General features: G+C 40.8%; 1 protein-coding gene across 1 annotated transcript in view; it reads right to left on the bottom strand.

Annotated features, from left to right (window-relative positions):
* Positions 1-15,284, bottom strand: part of ZBTB11 (zinc finger and BTB domain containing 11) — a 35,687-nt gene extending 20,403 nt beyond the window's left edge. The window contains exons 1-3 of the mRNA XM_006868620.1: positions 14,745-15,284; positions 6,337-6,572; positions 5,080-5,311 (exon numbers count right to left, since the gene is read on the bottom strand). Coding sequence (XP_006868682.1) covers positions 5,080-5,311; positions 6,337-6,572; positions 14,745-15,054 — 778 coding nt within the window. The 5' untranslated portion in view covers positions 15,055-15,284. The remainder of the gene's footprint in view (positions 1-5,079; positions 5,312-6,336; positions 6,573-14,744) is intronic.
* Between the last annotated feature and the right edge of the window lie 1,818 nt (positions 15,285-17,102).

The raw sequence follows: 17,102 nt of genomic DNA on the forward strand, positions 1-17,102 counted from the left end.
CAAGGTATTATTTTAAATCTGCTCAGTGTTCTGGCACTGAGAAGGCAAAGAATTGGGGAATCTTCCCTGAGAAGAAGAGAAAGAGTTGGGGAATCTTCCCTATAATCAGGCTTCAATTTGTGTTTATTGTTGACTAAAAAGCACATAAAATGTTTAAGAGTAAAGATGTCACTTTGAGGACTAAGGTGTACCTACTGACCCAAGCCTAGGTATTTTCAATGGTCTCATTTGCATGTGAAAGTTGTGCAATGAGTAAGGAAGACCTGAAAAGAACTGATGCATTTAAATTATGGTGTTGGCAAAGACTACTAAAAGTACCATGGCCCAGCAAGAAGAACCAAGAAATCTGTCTTGGAGGAAGTGTAGCCAGAATGCTCCTTAGATGTGAGGATGGTGAGACTTGTGTCTCTTGTACTTTGGACATGTTGTGTCCCTGGAGCAACCAGTCCCTGGAGACAGTTTGGTAAAGTGGAGGGTAAGCACAAAAAGAGACTGACACAGCAGCATCAACAATGGTGGTTCAGGATTGGCAGTGTTTTGTTCTGTTGTGCATAGTGTCACTGAGTCAGAACCTATTCGACAGCACCTAACAACAATATCATAAAGCACTTAAAGAACCTTGGTGGTTTAGTAGGTTAAACACTGGGCTGCTAACAGAAAGGTTGGTGGTTTTAACACACCAACTGCTCTGTAGGAGAAAGATGTGGCAGTTGGCTTCTGTAAAGATTCAGTTCTGGAAACCCGAGGCAACGGTTCTACTCTGTCCTATAGGGTCACCATGCGTTGACACTGAGTCCAGAGCAGTAGGTATACAGCCAAAAAACCCTCCAGCTAAGAAGTGATCACGGATTAATAATACCCCAACAGCATCTGACAGAGTCAAATATACCTTATCTGTGGAAAACATCTTCAATATAGGATGAAAGATTTCTCACAGATAAAGATCTAATTAATATGAGTTCAATATACACAGATTTAAGAAAAATGAGAGCACAAACAAGAACCCGTAGAAACAAACAGGCTGAACCAGACCAACAGAGACTGCAAGTATTGTGGTTATCAGATCTTAAAAAAAAAAAAAAAAACTTTCATAGCTTATTATTCTAGGAAATTCTAGTTTATTAACTTGCAGTTTTGTCTCATTTGCTGTTAATTCTAGACTTTGTAAGGTCATTTGGTCTGTTTATTAACTATTCAATTCTGTCCTTATAGCGCAAAAGCAGAAATAGATAACATGTACAATGATAGAGTGTGGCTGTGTTCCAATAAAGCTTTACTTAAAAAAAAGTCTGCAGGTTATAATGGGCCTGTATGCTATAGTTTGCTATCTTCTGCTTGTTGTTGTTGAGTGCCACTGAATTGATTCCAACCCATAGCGATCCTGTATAGGGTTTCTGAAGAGCAGCTGGTGAGCTTGAACTGCCAACCTTACAGTTCAAAGTGACTTTGCAGTCTAGTGCATTAACCCACAGCACCACACCTGGACTGCTTAGAAAGATTTAAAGAAAAACAAAACAAAAAAACTAGGGCAAGATGGCAGATTGAGCAGATACACTGAGTCAAACCTCTACAACAAAGACATGCGAGACAGTGAAACAGATACAGATGGTGAGTGCCCAAGAATACATCAATATACAATCAACTAAGGAGCTCTGGTAGCGTAGTGGTTACGAATCAGGCTGCGAACCTTAAGGTCAGCGGTTCGAAACTACCAGCCGCTCCGTGGGAGAAAGGTGAGGCTTTCTACTCCCGTAAAGATTTACACCCTCGGAAACCCTGTACAGGGTCGCTATGGGTCGAAATCGACTCAACAGCACTTAACAACAACAACAACAAATGTAAATATGACAACACAGTGTTTCAGAGAAAGCAGACAATTTCAGCTTACACAAAGAAACAAGACAGAATATGCCTCAAACAAGTTACCATAATACAGAGAACATTAACACCAGAAATGGTATCTGAACTACCTGATAAGAAATTTAGAAGAATGGTAATTAGGCACCTTCAACAGAGAGTAAGAAAGGTCAACGAAACCAAAGAAATCAAGGAAAACATAGATAAAACTATGGAAATTTTCAGGAAACAAACTGACAATATAATTGAAAGAAAAAAAACAGGAATTAAAAAAAAAGGCAATTAAAGCCAGAAAATTAGCACTAAGACTTCAAAAATAAAGAATACACTGAAAATGCAAAGAAACAGAATTGAATCAGTGGAAAGCCGAATTACTGAACTTGAAGAAAAATCTCAATATTCAACTACTAGAGGAATGATCAGAAAAAAAGAAAAATAATCTGAAGAAAAAGCCTAAGATTTATGTGGGACACTATTAGTAGGAATAGCTTACGTGTGATAGGAATTACAGAACAAGAAAGATTAAAACAAAACAGAAAACTAAGAGAATATTGTCAAAGAGTTGTTGGAAGAAAACTTTCCTAACGTAATGAAAGACAAGACAGGCATTCAAGAAGCTGAACACACTCCAAAACAGGCCAGACCCCAAATGAAAACACCAAGACATATTATAATCAAACTTTTCTTTAGACAGAGAACCAACAATAGCAGACCACAACTTGAGACTAACAATATATAACAATATATGAAAGAGAGAACCAGAGATAAGTTGCAACAATAACAAAGTAAAAAGAGAGTTCAAACCAACTTTGCAGTCTAATGAATTAACCCACTAGAGCCACACCAGAACTTCCAAATTAAGAGAAGATAAATTTCACTGTAATCCTAAAAACTAGACCAAGCTGTACTCCCAGCTCTAACCCAACTCTTACTCTTAACACTAACCCTAGTCCTAACCATAACCCTAATACTAAACAAAGTTCTATGACTAGCCTAAATATAGCCAAAGTCCTAATCCTCAACCCGCCCCCTAAAAAAAAAAGAAGAAAACTGAAAAAGGAGAGAATAATCTCAAATTATCAGGAATCAAAATGGAAACATATCTATAATTAATAGAGACATTTTACAGATTATGAAAATTCTGTCAATTAACTTGAAACTTTAGATGAAATGAACAAATTCTAGAAAAATATAATTTTATATATAATTCAAGATGAATTTTTTTTAAATTGCCAATTCCCATAAATATCAAGTTTATAACTAAAAATCTTCCTCGAAAGTACAATGTAGACTCCAAAGCAGTTTTCACCAAAATTCTACTAAACATTCAAGAAACAAGTAATTTTAATCTGACAGTAACTATTACAGTATAACTAAAAAATTGGAAGAAAACACACATTTTACAAGGTCAGAACAACTATGATATCAAAACACAACAGAAATAGTATGAAAATTACTACTGAAAAAGATGTCAATGTTCAAAACAATACTAGCAAACCAAATAGCAATTATATGAAAGGAGTCCTGGTGTGGCACTGTAGGATAAGTACTGGATTGGTAACTGTACGATTGGCAGTTCAAACTCACTTGCCACTCCTTGGAAATCCTATACAGGGTCACTATGAGTCGGAATTGGCTCGATGGCACTAAACAATGACAATAATCATAGCTAACTACATTTATCTCAAGAATGAAAAATTGACTTAACATTAAAAAAAATGGATGTAATTTTCCACATTAACGGAAAAAATGAGAAAACAAAGATGGTTTCAACAGATTTAGAAAAGTATTGATAAGAATCAATATCCAGCATCTAAGGAGTTCTGGTGTGGCACTGTAGGATATGGACTAGACAAGCAAGGTTGGTTTGAACCATAAGGTCAGCTGTTAAAGCTCACCAGCCACTTCCTTAGAAACGCTATACATGGTTGTAATGAGCCAGAACCAACTTGAAGAAACTTGACAACAGCAAGGTCTCTTCGGATCTGAAGCAAAGAGTGAAGTGAATCCAAGACACATATGAAAGCCTTCATGACCCTGAGACCAAAAGAGCTAGATGGTACCTGACTATCAATGCTGCTTAGTCTCACAATAATAAAAAAACAAACAAACAAATCAGGCTTACAGCTGGAACCTCCAAGACTATACACATTCGTCACCTTTCAAGCCTGGAAGTGAATTCATCCCCATGGCTCAACTTTCAGCCAAACTATCATAGAAAGGTCTACACAGTGAACAATAACACTAGGGAGGTACACACTCCTCAGAAAAATCAAACATTATGAAATCAAAAGGGCAGCATTTTCACAGGGCTAAAGCTCAGAAGACAACGAAGGGACAGAAAAGGACAAATAGAAACAGTAAACCCAGGGTGGAAATGGGAAGAGTGGTGTTTCAGTGTGGAGACTGTACTCAATGTCATGAAACAAATTGTGTATGAGCTGTTGAATGGAAAACCAATATGCTCTGTAAAATTGTACCCAAATCACAATACAAAAAAAGGAATAAATAAATATCAATTTCAGAGGAAATCTCCCTAATGTGAAATTAAATAAAGGGGTATTAATTAAAAACACTTATCAAATTACATACTTAATGGTGAAAAAGCACCTACTATTAGAATTGGGAATGAAATAAAAGAATCCTTTATCTCATTTCTATTAAACTGCTGATTTTGAGCTCCTAGTGAACATTGTAAAACAAATACTACAAACTTTAAGAACCATTATCAACAACAGATTTATATAGCTAGTTCCAAAGAAACTACAGATAAATGTGTGATTAAAGTAATTTTAGCAATACTGTTGTTGTCCAGTGCTTATTACACAGCACCCTATAGAAAATGTACACTAAAAATAAACTAGAAAGCACATACTTTTAAAAAACAAATGATAATATTACAAAAAAATGTAAAGTTCCTTAGGATAAATGTAACAAAACGTGTGAGATCTTTACAGATAAACCTCTTAAAACTTTAATTTGATGCAGTCCCTATCAAACAGCTCATACTTTCCTTTTTTTCTTATGGAAGTTCACAATCAATTTTATAGATTACATGGAAGAAAGTGGGGTGTGAGTAATCAAGAATCACTTGATAATATGGGTGAGGAACTTTCCTTATCTAATAAAGTATTATAAAGCTCAAGTTACTAAGACACACATATACATAAACATACTGTTTTCTAGAATATATTTATAAACAAAAAACAAGAAAATTCTTACCAGACAGATCCACTACAGCCTCATGACTAGAAACAGCTCCTTTCTCAATAAAAAGATCACGAAAATATTCACTATTTGCTGACAAAACAGACTTATGAGCTTTGTACTCTTCTCCTTCAATTAACAAAGTAACATCACAGAACTGGTTGGAAAGTCTCTGTTCGTTCAGTTGTTTTAAGACAGCTTGGCAATGTTTTGGAGAAGATCGTTTTACCACACCTTTGGTGTCAACCTATCAAAATAAGTTTGAAATCAAAAGTTGTATTATACATTACCTGGATTTTTACCTTGTAGAACTTAAAACAAGACACAGAATTCATTTTTATAACAGTACTAATTAAAAAGAAGAAACCCGATATTCTCTCTCAGTTACCTAAGTATTTAAATAAAAAGACATCTTTGTCCTCATTTTCTGGTTCATTCTACTCGACCTAATAAAAATCTTCTAACTGCCTCTTCTTACTAATCAGAATTTTGATATGTATAAAACTAATCAAGAGACCAAAAACAAAGACCTAGTCAGCTTAATCTTACCACATGACCCAGAGGCTGCTTTCAGAAATGTGTTCTACCTTATCAATTTACCATTAAAAAGGGGGAGGAAGGCAAATGAACAACAAACCAGTAAGTTAATAAGTGCATTCTGAAGAAAAGAAACAACAGGGAGCATCTAAAGAGGTGGTAATAGCAATTTTTTATCTATCTAACATTGAGTTATGGTGTTGGAGGAGAATATTGAAAGTGCCATGGGCTGCCTATAGAACCAACAGATCTGTGTTGGAAGAACTGCAGCCAGAGTGCTCCTTGGAGGCCACAATGGGCAAACTTCGTCTTTCATACTTCAGACATATTGTCAGGAGGGACCAGTAGCTGGAGAAGGATATCATGTTTGGTAGGTGAAGGGTCAGAGAAAAAGAGGAAGCCCCCCAGCGAGATGGACTGGCCAAGTGGCAGCATCAATGGGCTCAAGCGTGGCAACAATAGTAAGGTTGGCCCAGGATCAGGCAGTGTTTCGTTCTGCTGTGCATAGGGTTGCTATGAGTCGGCACCGACTCGATGGCACCTAACAACAACAACAACAGTACTTATGTAGTCTTACCCAATAAGTTCTACTTCTAACACATAAACCTATTCATATTTTCAGTGTCAGTGCCAATATTCACTCATTCTTGATGGTTTGAGAAAAAGAAAATCCAGTAAGACTGCAAATACTGACATACCAGTTACGAACAAAGTGAAATGGAAAGTACCACTTACGAATACAAGTTCATGTTTGGAAACTGGCTTCTTTTTCACAGTTTTAGAGGCTGTATTTGGAGGTGATGTAAAGTTGCTCAGGTCATCCTCTGATTCATTGCTTTCTTCTCCAGATTCAAGGTCTAGTCCTAATTCTTCCAGCATTTCTGAAGCATCTGATATTGGACGAGAACGATCTAATTTCTCCTGACATTTGCTACACTGTTTAATGTAATCTTTAACTTGCTTTAGTATACCTACAATGAAAAAACATACAGGTCCAATTTAATGTTGCTGTTATTTGAAAATTGAAGCATATATTATATCACTGATTGCTTTTAATTGCCTCATATGCATGCAAAAGTTGGACAGAGAATAAGACAGAAAATTTATTGATGTCTTTGAATTATGGTGCTGGCAGAGTATTAAATATACTATGGACTGCTAATAGAACAAACAAACCTGTGTTGGAAAAAGTACAGGCATAATGTGCTTAGAAGTGAGGATGGTAAGACTTCATCTCATGTACTCTGGGTATTTCATCAGGAGAGACCAATCCTTGGAGAAGGCTTTCATGCTTGGTAATGTAAAGGTAAGCAAAAAAGAGGAAAGCCCTCATTGAGATGGATGGACTAAAACAATGGGATCATACACAAGAATGATTGTAAAAATGTTGCAGTACCAGGGCAGAATTTATACAGGTACAGAAACCCTGTACAGGGTTTCTGAGGAGTGGCTGGTGAATTTGAGCCACAAGGTCAACCGTGTGGTCCAGTGCGTTGCTGGTGTGGCACTGTGGGTTAATGCGCCAGACTGCAAAGCCGTATGAACTACAAGGTTCAAACTCAACAGCTGCTCCTCGGAAACCCTATACAGGGTCGCGATGGGTCGGAACCGACTCGATGGCACTGAACAACTAACTGAAAGGAGTCCTGGTGTTGCGCTGTGGGCTAATGCGCGAGACTGCAAAGCTGTTTGAACTGCAAGGTCAGTGGTTCAAGCTCACCAGCTGCTCCTCAGAAACCCTATACAGGGTCGTTATGGATCAGAATTGACTCGACAGCACTTAACAACAACAACACTAACTGAAAGGTTGGTGGTTCAAATCTACCCAGAGATACCTCAGAAGAAAAACCTAGCTAGCAATATACTTCCAAAAGATCACTGTTGTTGCCAGTAGCTTTTGTGTGGATTCTGACTCAAAGCCAACCCACATGTCCAAAAGGTCACAGCCACAGAAAACTACCTTATGAAACACAGTTTCTCCATGAGTTGGAACAGACACAGCAATAACAGATTTATTTGATTGACATCAGGCTTGACCATGCAATTTACTCTGGCCAATATACTTTGAGTGGATATGATGTGTACCATGTCTGAACAGAAGCTTTCAGAGGCACCAAGTTTTCCACCTTTTCTCTCTTTGGCAAAAGAACAGTATGTCCAAGATGGATGCTGTTCTTCAACTTGGAATGAATATGGAAAAAGATTGGTGGATTCAACCTACAACTTGGAACAAGACTACAACCAACTCTCCCAACTTGTAATAAGATTGTAAAGTAAATCTTTTGTTATTGAAAGCAATGAGATTTTAGGGTTGTCTGAAATAGTAGTGTATATAACTACAAAAATTGATGTATGCAAGCCATTCACAAAAGCCTATTTTGAATTTTAACTTCCACTTCAGTATATTGTGGTGATGATGGGGAACAAGGAATACTTTATATGCATATGTTTTACACACACACAATCATGATCACCCTTGTAAGGTTTAAGAACTAGGCCCTTAACAGGTGACCTGTCCAAGTCACACTTAGTAAATGGCAGAGCTGGGCCCCAGAAGCCATGCATTCTTTAGTGTATTTATGCTCTTCACCAAGGAACATATTTATATTTGTCCAACTCCGTGGCAGAAATTTCTCCCTTGCACTCCCCAAATAATAGAAATAAAAGATCTGTAATTAGTTAAATATAGTTACTTACATATATTATACAAAGTATAGTAATAAAAAGTACTGCTACCACATCATGGTGGTGGTCTTTATGTGCCATGGAGTTGGTTCCGACTCACAGCATCCCTGTACAGGGTTTCCGTGGCTGTATATATTTACAGGAGCAGAAAGCCTCATCTTTCTCCCATGGAACAGTTGGTAGTTTTGATCTGCTAACCTTGAGGTTAACAGCCCGATACGTAACCCTCACATCATAGAAACCTTTATTAAACAAAAATAGTAAAATGTAAAGCTATTGTTCTCAACTTATCATCCATTTAGGTCTATACATTTCTGAAAGCATGTCTTCATCTCTAACCCTTCCCAAAGAATTCTTCCCTCTTTGGCTTATGATGGTGGTGGTGGTTATATGCCGTGGAGTTGATTCTGACTCACAGTGACCCTGTATACGGTTTTTGGAGTCCTGGTGTGGTTGGTTAATGCGCTGGTTGGTTAATGCGCTGGACTGCAAAGTCCACTTGAAGTAGGAGGCCAGTGGTTCAAGTTCACCAGCTGCTCCTTGGAAACCCTATACAAGATTGCTATGGTTGGAACCTGACTCGATGGCATTTAATAGCAACAGCAACATAGGGTTTTCGAGGCTGCATATCTTCATGGGAGCGGAAAGCCTCATCCTTCTCCCATGAAATGGCTGGTAGTTTTGAACTGCTGAACTTGAGGTTAGCAGCCCAATTTGCAAAGCTACCTTAGCTCCTTTGGCTTATACTATGTCAAAACAGCAGTTTCAGCATCCTGGAGGGACTTAAATTGTGTTCGTTTGAAAAGTAAAGTCTGGGAAAAGAAAAGTCAGGAAGGGCAACATCAGAGCTCTAGGTGGATAGAGTAAGGTTTCCCAATGAAAATCTCACAGGATAGCTCTTGCTACTCTTGAAGAATGAGAAGGTACATTGAGATGGCAAAATAAAACTCAGCACAACTTTCCTTTTTCTCATTAATGCAGTTTTCAATTTTTGATCATCTTTTATGTCCTTTGAGAAGATCTATCCAGATTAACCCTGGGGAATCCCAAGAAACAGCCCATAACCTTCTAAAAAAACCTCTCTGCTTTGGCTTTAACTGGCTAGCAGATATCACTGGAAACACTTGTTTAGATTTTTCTTTTTTTATGAGGGCACCCTAAGGAGACCAAAAGTGTATTACTGAGAGAACTTGTCTACAGCCATTCAATGATGGCAGAGATGTGTTTAAATACATATTGTCTGAAATAAACCCAAGAATGTATGAAACTGGTACCCTAGTTATTGCTGTTGTTACGTGCCATCCAGTTGGTACCGATTCACAGAGACCTATGTACAATAGAATGAAACACTACCAGGTCCTGCGTCACCCTAACAATCATTGCTAAATTTGTGTCCAGTGCTGCTGCCACTGTGTCAATCAAGCTCGTTGGGGTCCTCCTTCTTTTTCCCCAACCCTCCATTTTACCAAACCTGATATTCTTCTCCAGGGACTGGTTCCTCTTGACAATGGTGAAATCTTTTGATTCACCTAAGTTTCTGATTTTTAGGAGGTCCCAATCACCTATTTTGTCTTCTGTGTGTGTGCTTTTTTGAAATGTTTGATGTATGCCATATTAGAGTCCCTAAGTTTGTCCTTACTTTTTCATTGATGAAGCAGTTCGAAACTACCAGCTGCTCTGTGGGAGAAAGATGAGGCTTTCTGCTCCCGTAAAGATTTACAGCCTCGGAAACCCTGTTCAATACAATAAAAGGGGGCAGGGAGGAAGAATAAAGCAGATGGAAGAAGAGTTAGGCAGGTTTGCATGGGCTAAATGGGACAGAGGTAAATAAGGATGTCAGCATAACCTTGGAACAACAGGACTCTGGGATACAAGGATTGAGGCATGGTTTGAATGGGTAAAAGTGGGGGAAAAAATGTTAAGATGTTTGGCTGTCTCTTGAATCTAGGTTTTCCTTACCTACTATTATAGCTTGCAGGGTATACCCTTTGGTTGTTTGATGATGTAAAGCTAATGTTCTTCCATGGAAACTATCACATAATTCACAATAAAAACTTTAAAAAAAATTAAACCAAAATGGAAGGATTCTTCATAAAAAGGAACACACTTCTTTCTTCAGTAGTCTGGGTTGACAAGACCAGGAAATTTAGACATTGTTTATCAAAAACAGCGGGGCTATAAAGGCATGAAGGAGCAAAAGGGGCTCTGGTAGCGTAGTTGTTACGAATAGGGCTGCTAACCTCAAGGTCGGCAGTTTGAAACTACCAGCTGCTCCACGGGAGAAAGATGAGGCTTTCTGCTTCTGTAAAGATTTGCAGCCTCAGAAACCCTGTGCAGGGTCACTATGAGTCAGAAACAACTCTACGGTACTTAATAACAACAATAACATAAAGATCTTGAAATCTTCTTTTTGATGAATGTGATGCCATTCCTCTTCATTTTGTCATTCCTAGCATAGCATACCCTATTACTACCAGATTCAAAATGACCAATACCAGTTCATTTCAGCTCACCAATGCCTAGGAGTACTGGTGAGGCTCTGTGGGATAAAGCACTGGACCGCAAGGTCAGTTTGAACCACAAGGTCGGCAGTTCAAACTCACCAGCTAATTCTTGAAAACCCTATAGAGTCATTACGAGTTGTAACTCACTTGACTACGATTAATACATTAACATTATAATGCCGAGGATATCCATGTTTATGCAGTCCGTTTCATTTTTGACAACTTCTGATGTTCCTAGATTCTTTTTTTTTTTTTAATTAAAAGTTTTTATTTTGGATTGAGTGAAAGTTTACAGGGCACATCATCAGCTTCACGTTCAACAATTCATATAGCTTGTTTCATTACATTGATTATTATCCCCTCCATATATCATCAGTTAACAGTGTTTCTCTCTATCCTCTTTAGCTTTTTTTTTTTTGGATGGGGGGCGACTTGCCTTTTTGGAATTTACAGTCTCGGCTTTTAGGGAAGGTTTTTACATTTGTCTGTGGATATCCAGGGCTCATGTACGAGATTACTAACAAGCATTACTGAATAATCAGATGAGGGACAGTTTGCTATGTCTACTAGGTAGCTAAAGTCTAATCCTCAGAGCCTATGGTTTGGAAGGTCAACAACGCTTGGGCCCACAGGGGCTTGGCCTCCTGACCTGGTCTGCACGGTCTGCATCCGAATCCTCCTTATTTATTGTTTGTTTAAGGGACGCTGCCTGTCTTAGGCGGTCAGTGCGAATTCCTCAGTCTTACCAGTCATTGAAACTCATTGCAGCATGGCAATGGCTCTGTCTTAAGTTGCCGAGGTTCCACGTGATCCTTACACGTCTCTGGCCACACGTCCAGCATAAACAACCGCCATCCGAGGAAGGCAGGGAGGGAGGAGATCGGCTGGGGACCCCATACGCCAGACGTTGCCGGCCCACCACCTGCTCTAAGGTGACCAAGCAGGATCACTATGCTGAGGTTCAATCAAGTTCTTAGGGGATCCTACTCTCTAGCAGGGGTAGCAAATTAGTAGCCACTCAGTGTTCACTTTGAGAATTACTTATATCATAAATTTGAGCATGTAGCTGATGAAAATCCACAGACAAGTGTATATTGTTCCACAACCTCCTAAAATGCTATTGGATTAAGTTCCCTAGATTCTTACTTCATTCAATGAATGTTTACAGCTTTCTCCTCATTTTGAGTTGTGCCCAATCAGCAAATGAAGGTCTCAAAAGCTTTACTCCATTCATGTTATCATGGTCAACTTTACTTTGAGGAGGCAGCTTTCCTCCTATTTTGAACGTCTTCCAACTTGAAAGGCTCATCTTCCAGCAATGTATCTAGCAATGTATTCTGATGGTCTTCATCATGTTTCTATATTCAATATACTGGTACTATCTGACAATGTTCCACTGCTATTCATAAGGTTTTAATTGACTAAATATTCTGAAGTAGTCCATCTCTCCTACTTCCTACTCTGTCTTAGTCTGGAAGCTCAGGTCAAATCTGTCCACCATGGATGACCTTGCTGGTATATAAACTACCAGTGGCATAGCTTCCAGAATCACAGCAACACTCAAGTCACTACAGTAAGACAAACTGACAGATGACTGGTGGCCCTACAGAGTAGTATTCCTGTTTTCTATATGGATCTGGTGAAAGAGGCTTGGGGGGTAGGTGGATGGTGATAGAATTGTATGATTCAATTGTGAATAATTGTTAGCAAGATTAATATTGGCTGTCATAACTGTAATTGCAGAAGCTGTGTACCTAAATAGGGGGAGTAGTTAATCTTTCATTTCAGGATAGATGACCCCAGGACTATCAAGAAGTAAGAGGATGAGTAGAGCGTGAAATCCCTATCTAGAAAAATGGCAAAAGCAGAGATGATGGTAGAGGCAGTAGTATGGAGAGAGAATAGCTGCAGCTCTAGGCCCATAGACTGAGTAAGGCTGTATGCCTGGCTTGCAGAAGGTACCCTTTGGACACTTAAATGAATAGAGATCCTTTGTTCATATGCATACTTCAAAATTTTTGCTTTGTTCATTTGTGAAATGTAAGATGTAAATGAGAGTCACTGGGATGAAGTAGGATTGCTCTTGTTGCAGGGAGGGCATTGCAGTCATTTAAATGAAACAAAGCACATAATTTATTGAACGTAAAGCTGATGACCAGTCTGTAAACCTTCACTCAATTAACACAAAAAAGTTAAAACTCTTTTTACAATATTGCTCTCATTCAATATTTGTCTTTTTGTGATTCACTAATTCACTCAGCATACTGTTCTCCCCAATGTTCATCCAAGTTTTGAGGTGTTTTGCAGCTTGTTATTCTTCAACAATGCATAGTATTCCATTGTGTATATTGGGAGCAGGGTTACTGGTTAAAAGCTGCTCTGGTGGCTCTGTGGGTTCTGTAGGTCACCTGCATCCAGGCATCAAAGCAATGTACTGAAGCGGTAAAAATGTCCTGTCCACCCCCCACCCCACCCCCCACACCTGCGTGCCTCCAAATTCCTGGAGAGCAGGGTCTGAGCTGGGAGGTAACCACACCTCTGGTCACAAGGAGAGTCTGGGGAAAATACGGAATCACACCTTTCTGGACTCGTGTGTGAATCTGCTTTGCCAGGGAACTTTCTGTTGCCAAAGTTGCTCCCAAGATGGTCTGGCCAGGCTTTCATCAGTCTGTCTCCCTCTCTCACTATCCTTGCTCAGCTTCTCTTCCCACATAACACTAAGTCCAATTCTCAACCTTTTCCTAAGTTCAGGGTTCCAAGATTGTCATCTGTGTGTTTCACTTGATCCTCGTATCTTTGCTGTGGAGGGTCTGTGTAGTGAGTTTGCCATCTTACTGGAAGTCCCTAATTGTGCCCCTCAAATTCAGTGTTTGTGATAGAAAATTGAAAGAAAGCATCTAGAAACCATTTAGTAGTCTAATGAAGTCACCATGACTCAAATTCATTTCTCCAGAACCATACAGATAGTGGGAACATTCTCCCAAACAAAATCCTCATGGGCCTGCAGTCTGTCACCCAACCTTAACTGACCAGTTTGAACATTCATCATCAACTTGGAGATAGAAATAATGGTCTAGAAGCCAAGGACACTTACACTCCTCTCAGCCCACAGAGTTAAACTTTTGAGCTAAAATTTACTGACAATAAAAATCACGGCGATAATCACTTTTTCTGGAGATACATGTATACAGATACACACACACACACACACACGGTGCCTCACAATTCCCAAAGAGTTTTCCACATTTTCTCCCATTTTCCAAGAAGGAAAAATACAAAAACATTCAGAATTAAGAGTATCTGCTATACTTCACATTTTAAATCTTGGCCTACAATGTTGCATTACTCCTTGTTTAGCCATAGTACAATTTGAGGAATACCGGCAAACGGGTCCAAAGAACCTCAAACGCCTTGGCCAAAACCTTAGCGGAAGTCACTGCGAAGGTAGCCAAGACTTTGGGCGAACCGTTCCTCCCCCAAACCGTCAGCATAAACAAGATTTCAAAAACACAGAACACGCAGCCTCCGGACCACCTAGGCCTCAAACCGCCCGCCGCCCAGGAGCTTCCGTTGGTGAAGCTTCCCGCGGAGGAAGCGAACTATGGCCTCAAGCACCACCTAAGGAGGCCCGCCGGTCGGCTGAGCCCGGCGGACCGGACCGGCTCCTCCCCGCCGCTGGCCCGGCCTCCGGGGAAGACCCCTTCGCCCCACCCCGGCTAAGGCCCGCCCCCAGCTTCCCCGGCCTCCTTCCTGTGGGAAGTGCGGCTCCTTTCGCGTCCCCCACCCTCTCGCTCAGCTTGGCAGCCGCTCCGCCACCGATCACAAGCTAGGCTAACGAGAGGCACTGGGGGGGAGTAGGGACCCTCAAACCCTCGAGTGCGCAAACAGGCTCCACTGGCGAGCTTTGCGCGGACAACCCGCCGGTCCGCCCCCTCGCGGCGGGCGAAATCTTACCTCGCCACCAGTACGTTTTGGACAAGTCATGCCAGGTTTGATGCCGGGTGTGATGAGTGCCGCCCGGACCCAGGTGCGCAGCCTCGATGAGCCCCTGGCGCCGCTCGGGTTGCAACACCACCTCCAGTTCCGCGAAGGTCTTACGGTGTCGTTGCCGTCGTTGGTAATATAGGGTTCCGCCGCGCACCACGTAGCAGGCTGCCGCCTTGCGGATCTTACGCTTGACATTGCCCTCAGTACCCGGTGCGTATGGCTCGCGCTCGTTCGTCAGGTATCGTAGGATGGCCCGGTAGCTTTCCTCGCTTGACATCGCGGATGGCGGCTCCCTGAGGACGCCTGTCACTGGCAGGGAAGGAACACAGCACTAGCTTCGTGGGAATGCACAGTAGCAGTGGCGGCACTTTCGGAAGGAACAGCTATGCTTTAGGTGAGCCCTTTCCGACGGCGCCCGCAGGACGAAGGGAGAACGGACGAGTTGGTAACCAGGGGGAACTGCACTTCCCCAGCGCGCGGGATCCGCTGGCGACTGACAAAATGGCTGCTGCACCAGCGGAAGTGACGCTAGTCAAAGCAATGGGTGAGGGGACTGAGCCCTGATTGGAGCACACTGGCTTTTTTTGGCTGGATGAAGCCGATCGGGTGACGTCAGGACTGCAGGCGGACATTTTGGAAGCTGGTAGCTCCTTCCTTGGAGATCGAAGTAATTTCCTGTTTGAGCAGACATCTTAAGTCCTGGCAATATTCACCCCCGCCCCCTTTTTTGCCTCCCGTTTTTTCCCACGCTCTCTGAGGAGCCACGTGTAGGAGCTGGTGGGCAGTTGTGATCCCACCAGAGAGACCCCAATAGTGTAAAGGTGTTTTTTTTTTTTAAACTTCTTGTGCATTCTGAGACGCCTGACTTGAAAACATCAGATTTTGAGGCGCCTGGTAAAATCTTACCCTCTGGGCATACTACAAAACAAAACTCCACTTAACATAGAAATGTAGGCTCCAGTTAACAAGGGTTGTAAAATCTAAGCCACTAGATAATAGGACTTATTTAAATTTCTAAGCTTCACCTGCTGGTTCCAAACTACTCATGAATAATAATGATTTTTCTGCAATGACAACACAATTTAGTGACCAAATTCTACGTATGAAAAGCAATCAACATGTAGTAGTTAGAACAATTTCCATAAAACTTTTTTTTAATGGAAAATATATTTTTTAAATATTTTTACACAAATTGAGCGTTAAAGTTCTCGATTTTATACCCAATATACATTGGGGTACACGAAACCTGGGATTTGAATTGTATTTTCCAAGGTGCAGTGTGGGTCTTAGTCCAAATTTTTAGTTGATGGTTTGGAGTGGTGGCCCAGATCACCCCTCCCAAAACAACACTCCCTGGCAGCTTTTTTTTTTTTTTTTTTAAGTGTTTTATTGTGAATTATATGATAGTTTACTTGGGAGAACATTAGTTTTACATTCATTCTATCATATATCATATCATTGCCATGGTTACAGTCCCCTCCACACATCATCAACCAACCAGAGGGTATTACTCTGCAAGCAGTGGCAGCCTGTTTTTGACTGTGTCAAAAAGTTTTCCTGTCCCAGAGTTCCTGGTAGTAGACCATAACTAAACTAATCCACGGCAGCATACACTTCTCCCCAGTTTTCCACCATCCCTCTGGGTAGTATGCAGTATGTAGGTGAGACTCTTTTAGTCCCTGTCTGTCTGTCCCCCAGATGAGGAACAGATGGTGAATGCAGTGTGCTCAAAAGCAAGCCGATACACAAAGATTCCATGGTACTTGTGGGGTACAAGAGACAGCATCCTTGAAAGACTTAATTGTAGGGAAATGAGTTCCCAGGGCCAGGAGGACAATAATACCAGGTAGGTTGTAGAAATGACAAAGTCATGTAAATAGCAAATACTACTAAAGAAAACCTAAGTTTAAAAAAATCTCTACCCATTGTGCCAAAACTCATGAAAACACTCAGAAGCCCACTTGTGTGTAGAGTTGGTTCCCACTCATGACCACCCTGTATACGGTTTCCAAGAGAAGCTGATGGGTTTGAACAATGACCTTGCAGTTAGTAGTTCAGGGCTTATCTACAAGGCCACACCAGGGCCTCTCCAAAGCCCACTTGATACTTGTTACCTGCTGTCTAGTTAGTTCTAACTCAGTGATTCTGTATTGAGATTCCGAGGAGTGGTTGGTGCGTTTGAATGGCTCAGCTTGTATTTAGCAGTCTAGCGCTTATCCACTAGTATTTAAGACTCCCTGATCGTTGAAAGTGAAGAGGACTTGAAACATTTACTTATGAAGATTAAAGAGCACAGCCTTCGATATGGATTACATCTCAATGTCA

The sequence above is a fragment of the Chrysochloris asiatica genome, unplaced genomic scaffold (assembly GCF_000296735.1).
Source record: "Chrysochloris asiatica unplaced genomic scaffold, ChrAsi1.0 scaffold00120, whole genome shotgun sequence".
NCBI lineage: Eukaryota > Metazoa > Chordata > Mammalia > Afrosoricida > Chrysochloridae > Chrysochloris > Chrysochloris asiatica.